At 40.7% G+C, this 9188-nt stretch overlaps 2 protein-coding genes across 2 annotated transcripts; both read left to right on the top strand.

Annotated features, from left to right (window-relative positions):
- Positions 1 to 1383: 1383 nt before the first annotated feature.
- LOC144667699 (interferon a3-like) lies at positions 1384 to 2316 on the top strand. The gene is made up of 3 exons (XM_078529151.1): positions 1384 to 1440; positions 1870 to 2109; positions 2218 to 2316. Exons 1-3 carry the CDS (start codon positions 1384 to 1386, stop codon positions 2314 to 2316), a joined length of 396 nt encoding a protein of 131 aa, XP_078385277.1.
- Positions 2317 to 6247: 3931 nt separating this feature from the next.
- On the top strand, positions 6248 to 7717 carry LOC144667779 (interferon alpha-F-like). Its single transcript, XM_078529219.1, has 4 exons — positions 6248 to 6379; positions 6754 to 6843; positions 7271 to 7510; positions 7619 to 7717. Exons 1-4 carry the CDS (start codon positions 6248 to 6250, stop codon positions 7715 to 7717), a joined length of 561 nt encoding a protein of 186 aa, XP_078385345.1.
- Positions 7718 to 9188: the final 1471 nt, after the last annotated feature.

Here is a 9188-nt window from a genome sequence, read left to right as displayed (position 1 = left end):
TTCTACATTCCAGGGATTGTAGGTGCAGCCTTCTCAATCTCTCATCATAGAACAATCGCCTCATCCCAGGAATAAGGTTGCACTCCCTCAAAGGCTAGTGTATTCTTCCTTAGGTAAAGAGACCAAAACTAATATTTTAAAAGTTCCAGCAAATACATCGCACTATACGCTGGCAATGACCACAGCAGCTTTCAATGTAAAATGGTTCCGCATTTTAGGAGCCTAAATATATAATATACTTAATACATGAGTTGGATTTGTTAGTCCCAGGACCTGAGGAGCAATTGATGAGAAATTTTGAGGACCGTCCCTCTGGTAATTAATATCGGAGAATATTTTTGTACAGTAAGGCTTACCTGTTAGAACACAGACCAATATGTTAAACACACAGTTTCTGATGTAAAATGTTTCCCTATTTTAGGATATAAAACATGTGAAGTAAAACCTTATGAATTGCTTCTGGAGAGCAAAGGAGCAGCAGAAGTGAAATTTGGGGTAACGTGCCCGGGTTTTAATATCGAAGAATATTTTTGTATCCTAAATAATCAGAGAGAAGTTTCTCTTTTAATTAGCCAGAAAGTGAAAGGTTTCAAATGAAGAAGTCACTTTGGGAAATAAGTTAAGATTCCCTGAAAACACACCGCGGTTAGAAACAAAATCGAACAGGTTTTGTAACGTCAAAGGAATATCCTGATGGATACCTTAAAATGGACACATCTCACCCAGAAGGAATATTCCTTTCAATCCAACAGTGAAGGAGTTCAGCTCGTGTTGATATTGTGTTCGCAGCCGAACCCTGATCCAGTCACTTTGTGTAATTGCTGTAATGACCCTGTACTGTTTAAACATGGTTTTTCCCAGTGTTTGGGGACTGTGGATTTTGTTAATCTTGTTGCCCGAGACCCTGAGCCAGGACTGCCAGAGGCTGCAGTTACAGGAAGTTCTTAACAAGGCTGCTCAGAAGTCCCTGAGGGACATGGTGAGTTTGTGCAGAGATCCGGGGATTCGAATGACCAATCTTAACTATTCGATTCTCCTCGGGATAGTCTCCTGTCGAGGAATTGCTGAGATTTAATCCGTTTTTTATTCCCAAAATGGCACCGAGCGATGTGGAATATCTCATCGATGGGATTCACAATGAAGTGTGATACAATTCCTTCGTATTGTATTAAGGAATTGTATTGAGAGTAATTCAGTTAGATGGTCAGTTAACTATGTGAGAGGTAAAATCTTTAAGCACTTGTTCAATTTCAATGAATGACTGCAGTGATTTTGTGCGGGGACATTTCATGACCTGTTGTGAAGTCTGTGTTTGGAGCCTGTTCTGACAGTCACTCTGTCCTGTTGTAGGGAGGGTCGTTCCCATCCCATTGTACAACAACGATGGCCTCACTGAGAACCGAATCCCTGGACCTGCACCAGCTCGTCAAGGGGTTAGAGGTGAGTGTGCACTTTGTAATCTGTCTCTTCATTCTGTTCAGGCTGTCAGGTGTAATAGATTTGTGCGAAATGTATCCACACCCCCGACAATCGGGACAATGAAAATGATTTTAAAGGCGAATGCGTTATTTTGTTGATTTTCATGAGACTGAAAATGTAGTGTTGACCCTTTGGTGGACGGACGAACACGCTGCGGAATGGTTCGACATTCTTCCCTCTATTTAGGCCAAATTGCAAACATTAACGGGTTAGTTGGGCACAGTGTAATGCACTAGAAACCAGTTCAGTGACAATCAATATTATGACCAGCAACAACGATGCTGTTTTTTTTAAAGTTTATGCACCTTATATATTTACAGCTGTATATCTGTATTACAACAGTTAAATGAGAAATGTCCTCTCTAATGTCATTGTTTATATTTTACACAGACACAGGACAGGATCCAGATTGTCCATCAAACCCTGCGTCACATCAGCAAGATCTACAGCATGAACCTGGGCTCAGTCCCATGGGCCCGGGACAAGGTGGAGAATTTCCGTCTTCTCCTGGATCGGCAGCTCAGCGAGCTGGAAGAATGTGTCAGGGAACCAGGGTCAGAGCACAAGATGAGGAGAAACTCCTCCATTCACAATTATTTTTGGAAACTGCAAAAGTTTCTCAAACAGAAGGTGGGACAATTGATAATTGACAGTGTGATTGCTGGCATGTAGTTCATTTCACCACGTTGAAATCTGCTCATTCTCTAATACATTTTCCTCAATGTTTCCATTTTTCAGGGATTCAGTGACTGTGCCTGGGAAGTAATCCGCACTGAGACCAGGGCCAGTTTACAACAGATCCTTTCCATAACGGCACAAATCAGCAGAAGGAATTGAAGATTTTCCATATATACATTGAATGAGGACTATGAAAAAATATTATTTAACTAGACTATTTGGAATTCTTTGGAGGAATTATATTGTTCAACTACGTAATATTGTTTACCAGGCGCCGAATGATATTTGTACAACATAACATGATAATGAAATAATTATATAATTCTAAATATTTAATTTATGAGATTAATATTTATATGTCAATGCATTGTGTGAATATGTTTCAAATTGAAAAAAATGGTGCCTGCGAGAGGCGCTGCAAGTTATTTATACCAGTTTATATGATAAAAGACTGTATTTATTGGCATCAGACGTGTCCCAAATTGCAGTTTCACAATAAATATTTTGGACTTTGAATTTTATGAAGTGGTCTACGATTCTAGATTGGTGTTCGTGTCCGTTGGGTGTGTTTTTGTTAACATTGTGTGAGATATTTAATTTATTGTGTTACGGACGTCGTGCGGCCGAGTAGAAAGCGTCAATACCTCTGAGCCAGAAATTCCGGGGTCAAATCCCACCCCAAGACATTTCGGATCTGGAGGAGGATTTTATCACGTGATTCAAACAAATTACTTCCCAAATTCGCAAAAGGGTGGAAGGTGTGTGAAGATAGGAAATAAATATTGTACTGCGCCTCCTTTGTTAACACCTGTAATATAGACACAGGCACATTTCTACAAGTGGCATTGCTTCTTTGAGCCCGTGTTTAGCTGTGCTGTCCTCAGTCAGCTCCTCAGAGCACTAACAATGTTGTTCAAATCCACACCGCTGTCACTGTGCACCGGTAGTTCTACGGAATTCCTCTATTAGTTTGAACAATAATGTAGAAGCGATTTGTTTTTGAACTATTTAACCGTTTTTCAACCGGGAAACCTTGTTCTGAAACGTATTGTCAGTTTTCTCACTTGACTGTGTAATCAGTCTGCAATGTTCACTTCCTTAAAATAATGTGAAGAGGCGGACAAACACCTGAATGAAATTTTCCGTAATCCCAGAGGACCGTAGCCTGTTCTCGGATTAGGGAGAGAGGACTGGTGGTGAGTTGCACCTGGGGGTCAGCACACCTCAAGTGAGGGTGCGCAGTCGGGGCCTTCATGAATGACCTCAGCCGGGACGGGAATACATCACTCTGTATCACAAACCAGCCGCCCAGCCAACTGAGCTAACCGACCCCCAGACAAACATCTATTGAAGGGATCACGGCCATTCTAAATTCGGATTTACATCGGCCCGTTTTATTCTTTTATGAGTTAAACATTTAGCTAATTTTTACATGACATAAAATGCTTGAATTATTCACAAAACTGAAGTCAACTGAATAGAAAATAAAGAAAATTGTTGGAGAGAAAAGGTAACGAAATTAGAGCAAATACAAATCAGCAACAACCTCCATATATCGAAAAGTTTAATGACAGTCAGCATAGGTCAAAGTTACTGGTTGTTAAGCTGAGGTTTCCCTTCAGTGTGGGCAGAATGAGCAGATATTCAGGGGGAACTAAAATGATTTGTTGCCATTCAGTCGGCCAAATGTCAACTGATTGTTTTAGGGGGATGTTGGTCCAGTATCTCTTGAGAAAGTAACGCTGCTATTTGTGGAGAGAGGGGTTTCCATTGGAAAGTCAACTTAGTGTACTGTCTACACATTGATGATAATATATTTCCATTAAATGGCATGTGCAAAGATTTCGTTAAATACAATGATCATTAATGACCAGAAATCTTACGTTTCCACTTACTGGTTAACAACAATGTTAAGAGTCTAAAATAAAAACAAAAATAGCTGGTAAAACTAAACAGGCCTGACAGCATCTGTGGAGGGGAAGACAGAGTTAACGTTTCGAGTCCGTATGACTCTTCATCAGGACTAAAGAAAAATAGAAATGAGATGAAATATAAGCCGTTAGAGGGGAGTGGGTAGGTGGAGCTGGATAGAGGGCCAGGGATAAGTGGAGGCAAAGAAGAGATTGCCAAAGATGTCATAGACAAAACGACAAAAGGGTGTTGACGGTGGTGATATTAACTAAAGGATGTGCTAATGGTGACATAAAGGGTAGAAAGCAGGACGAGCAAGTGACAGATAGCCCGCGTGGGGTAGGGGGAAGGGATCGAAATGGGCTAAAAGGTGGAGATAAAACAATAGATGGAAATAAATTTAAAAATAATAATAGAAATAGGTGGGAAAAGAAAAATATTTAAATAAATATATATATAAATTATTAGAAAAAAGAGGGTTCGGAAAGGGGGTGGGGATGTAGGAGAGAGTTCATGATTTGAAGTTGTTGAACTCAATATTAAGTCCGGAAGGCTGTAAAGTGCCTAGACGGAAGATGAGATGCTGTTCCTCCAGTTTGCGTTGAGCTTCACTGGAACAATGCAGGATGGGCATGTGGGCATGATAGCAGGGTGGAGTGTTGAAATGGCAAGCGACAGGGAGGCCTGGGTCATGCTTATGGACAGACCAAAGGTATTCGGCAAAGCGGTCACCCAGTCTGCGTTTGGTCTCTCCAATGTAGAGGAGACCGCATTGGGAGCAGCGAATGCAGTGGACTAAATCGAGGGATTTAATTAATTAGCTAAAATAATGAACGAGTATAACTGTGATCTGCATTAAGTTTTCGATTTTGGCCCAGCGTCGCATTGCTGTGCTTAACTGTGTCTGTTGGAGCTCATACAACTATGCATAAAATTAAAATAATATCAATGTTTTAACTTGCATACGATTTATTTTATATATAGTCAAGAGAAAAACCTGTCTTGCCCACATATTTTCCTTTTGTCTTTTTCTTGGCCATAACGGAGTTTCCACTGCGTGTCCCACTTCACCCCAACTTTGGCACAGCAATGGAGGGTATGTTTTTTGAAAAGTGCTTGCCGTATCCAGTCGTGAATGGTGATGGACTATTAAAAAGCCAACAGAAGGAGGTTGCTTCACAAACACTCTCACACTCAATGATGTAGGAGGCAGGTATGTAAGTGCAAAATACAGGGCGGAAATATCAGAGACTGAGCAGCTCGACCAAAAAATGTTTGGTTTCTGGGGATGAAGGAGAGAGGCAGAAAATGGGTTAGAAGGGGAGATGAGAAGAAACTCAGATGTGCAATCGCCGATTATCAGGCCGATCGGTTACAGTGGAAGCCAAATCCCACCATTCCATCGAGTTGTTCAGTCAATACTGAAATCGGATGGGCTTGTCTGTAATTGCAGAATCGGGATAGCACAGCGAAAATCCGACCTTTTTATATAAGATTCCAGGATTTTTTGTGCAGCTTCCATAATCACATTGAATCCATTTCCTTCTCACTTTCCCCGGCCCCATCAAACCTTAAGTCTTAAAAACAAAAAGCTAAAAGCTACTGCGGATGCTGGAAATCCAGCATCCTAAAAACCTTAAGTCTTACCTGTCAGAACCCAGCCTAATATGTTAAACACACAACCGGAGTACTTTCAATTTACAGTGACTGTGACTGGAGTAGTTTCTGTTGTAAAATGGTTCCTTATTTTAGGGTTTAAAACATATGAACTAACATTTTATGAATTACTTCTGCAGAGCAAAGGGGCAACAGATGTGATATTTGGGGCAATGTGTGCCCGGTTTTTAATATAGAAGAATCTTCTTTTGTCCTAATTTATCAGAGAGAATTCTCTCGTTTAATTAGTAGAAAGTGAAAGGTTTCAAATGAAGTAGAAATCACTGGAAATAAATTAAGATTCCCTGAAAACACACCGCGGTTAGAAACAAAATCGATCCGTTTTTGTAACGTCAAAGGAATATCCTGATGGACACCTTAAAATGGACACATCTCACCCAGAAGGAATATTCCTTTCAACCCAACAGTGAAGGAGTTCAGCTCGTGTTGATATTGTGTTCGCAGCCGAACCCTGATCCAGTCACTTTGTGTAATTGCTGTAATGACCCTGTACTGTTTAAACATGGTTTTTCCCAGTGTTTGGGGGCTGTGGATTTTGTTAATCTTGTTGCCCGGGACCCTGAGCCAGGACTGCCAGAGGCTGCAGTTACAGGAAGTTTTTAACAAGGATGCTCAGAAGTCCCTGAGGGACATGGTGAGTTTGTACAGAGTGACCGTTCTAAACTGTTAGATTCTCCTCAGGATAATCTCCTGTCGAGGAATTGCTGAGATTTAATCCGTTTTTTTATTGCTGAAATGGCATCAAGCGATATGGAATATCTTATCGATAGGATTCACAATAAATGAACAAAATAATGAACGAAGTGTGTGAAAAGTGTGTAACATTTGTATGAAGAGTGATTCAGTCAGAAGGTCAGTTAAATATGTGAGAGGTAAAATCTTTAAGCAGATTGTTCAATTACAGTGGATGACTGTAGTGATTTTGTGAGGGTGCATTTCTGAGAGTAGCCACCTGTTGTGAAGTCTGTGTTTGGAGGCTGTTCTGACAGTCACTCTGTCCTGTTGTAGGGAGGGTCCTTCCCATTCCAGTGTACAACAATGAGGGAATCACTGAAAACCAAGTCCCTGGATCTGCACCAGGTCGTCAAGGGGTTAGAGGTGAGTGTGCACTTTGTAAACTGTTTCATCATTGTGCTCATGCTGTCAGGTGTAATAGATTTGTGCCAAATGTATCCACACCCCCGACAATCAGGACAATGTAAATGATTTTAAAGGCGAATGCGTTATTTTGCTGATTTTCATGAGACTGAAAATGTAGTGTTGGGCCTTTGGTGGACGGACGAACACGCTGCGGAATGGTTCGACATTCTTCCCTCCATTTAGGCCAAATTGCAAACATTAATGGGTTAGCTAGGCACAGTGTAATGCACTAGAAACCAATTTGGTGACAATCAATATTATGACCAGCAACAACGATGCTGTTTTTTAAAGTTTATGCACCTTATCTATTTACAGCTGTATATCTGTATTACAACAGTTAAATGAGAAATGTCCTCTCTAATGTCATTGTTTATATTTTACACAGACACAGGACAGGATCCAGATTGTCCATCAAACCCTGCGTCACATCAGCAAGATCTACAGCATGAACCTGGGCTCAGTCCCATGGGCCCGGGACAAGGTGGAAAATTTCCGACTTCTCCTGGATCGGCAGCTTAGCGAGCTGGAAGAATGTGTCAGGGAACCAGAGTCAGAGCACAAGATGAGGAGAAACTCCGCCATTCACAATTACTTTCGGAAACTGCAAAAGTTTCTCAAACAGAAGGTGGGACAATTGATAATTGACAGTGTGATTGCTGGCATGTAGTTCATTTCACCACATTGAAATCTGCTCATTCTCTAATACATTTTCCTCAATGTTTCCATTTTTCAGAGATTCAGTGACTGTGCCTGGGAAAGAATCCGCACTGAGACCAGGGCCAGTTTACAACAGATCCTTTCCATAACGGCACAAATCAGCAGAAGAAATTGAAGATTTTCCATATATATAAGTAATGAAGACTATGAAAATTTTTTATTTAATCAAAACATTTTGGAATTTTAAGAAGGGATTATATTGTTCAACTACGCAAGACGGTTTACCAGCCTCAGAAGAATATTTGTACAACATAACATGATGATGAAATAATTATATAATTCTAAATATTTAATTTATGAGATTAATATTTATATGTCGAAGTATTATGTGAATATGTTTCAAACTGAAAAAAAAATCGGTGCCTGCGAAAGGCGCTGCAAGTTATTTATACCAGTTTATATGATAAAAGACTGTATTTATTGGCATCAGATGTGTCCCAAATTGCAATTTCACAATAAATATTTTGAACTTTGAATTTTGTGAAGTGGTCTACGATTCTAGATTGGTGTTGGTGTCCGTTGGGTGTGTTTTTGGTAATCTTGTGTGAGATATTTAATTCATTGTGTTACGGACGTCGTGCGGCCGAGTAGATAGGGCCAATACCTCTGAACCAGAAGTTCTGGGGTCAAATCCCACCCCAAGACATTTCGGATCTGGAGGAGGATATTATCACGTGATTCAAACAAATTACTTCCCATTATTCGCAAAAGGGTGGAAGGTGTGTGAGGATAGGAAATAAATATTGTACTGCTCCTCCCTTGTTAACACCTGTAATATAGACACAGGCACATTTCTACAAATGGCATAGCATGTTTGAGCCCGTGTTGAGCTGTGCTGTCCTCAGTCAGCTCCTCAAAGCACTGACATTGTTGTTCAAATCCACACCGCTGTCACTGTGCACCGGTAGTTCTACTAAATTCTTCTATGAGTTTGAACAATAATGTAGAAGCGATTTATTTTTGAACTATTTACCCGTTTTTCAACCGGGACACATTGTTCTGAACCGGATTGTCAGTTTTCTCACTTGACTGTGTAATCAGTCTGCAATGTTCACTTCCTTAAAATAAGGTGAAGAGGCGGACAAACACCTGAATGAAAGTTTCCGTAATCCCAGAGGACCGTAGGCTGCTCTCGGATTAGGGAGAGACGACTGGTGGTGAGTCGCACCTGGGGGTCAGCACACCTCAGGTGAGGGTGAGCAGGCGGGGCCTTCATGAATGACCTCAGCCGGGACGGGAAGACGTCACTCTGTATCACAAACCAGCCGCCCAGCCAACTGAGCTAACCGACCCCCAGACAAACATCTATTGAAGGGATCACGGCCATTCCAAATTCAGATTTACGTCGGCCCGTTTTATTCTTTTATGAGTTAAACATTTAGCTAATTTTTACATGACATAAAATGCTTGAATTATTCACAAAACTGAAGTCGACTGAATAGAAAATAAAGAAAATTGTTGGAGAGAAAAGGTAACGAAATTAGAGCAAATACAAATCAGCAACAACCTCCATATATCGAAAAGTTTAAAGACAGTCAGAATAGGTAAACGTTACTGGTTGTTAAATTGAGGTTTCCCTTCAGTGT

Source organism: Cetorhinus maximus, chromosome 25, assembly GCF_964194155.1.
Source record: "Cetorhinus maximus chromosome 25, sCetMax3.hap1.1, whole genome shotgun sequence".
NCBI classification, from domain to species: Eukaryota; Metazoa; Chordata; class Chondrichthyes; order Lamniformes; family Cetorhinidae; genus Cetorhinus; species Cetorhinus maximus.
Note: the sequence above shows the minus strand (reverse complement) of the source record. Positions and strands in the feature narration are given on the sequence as shown.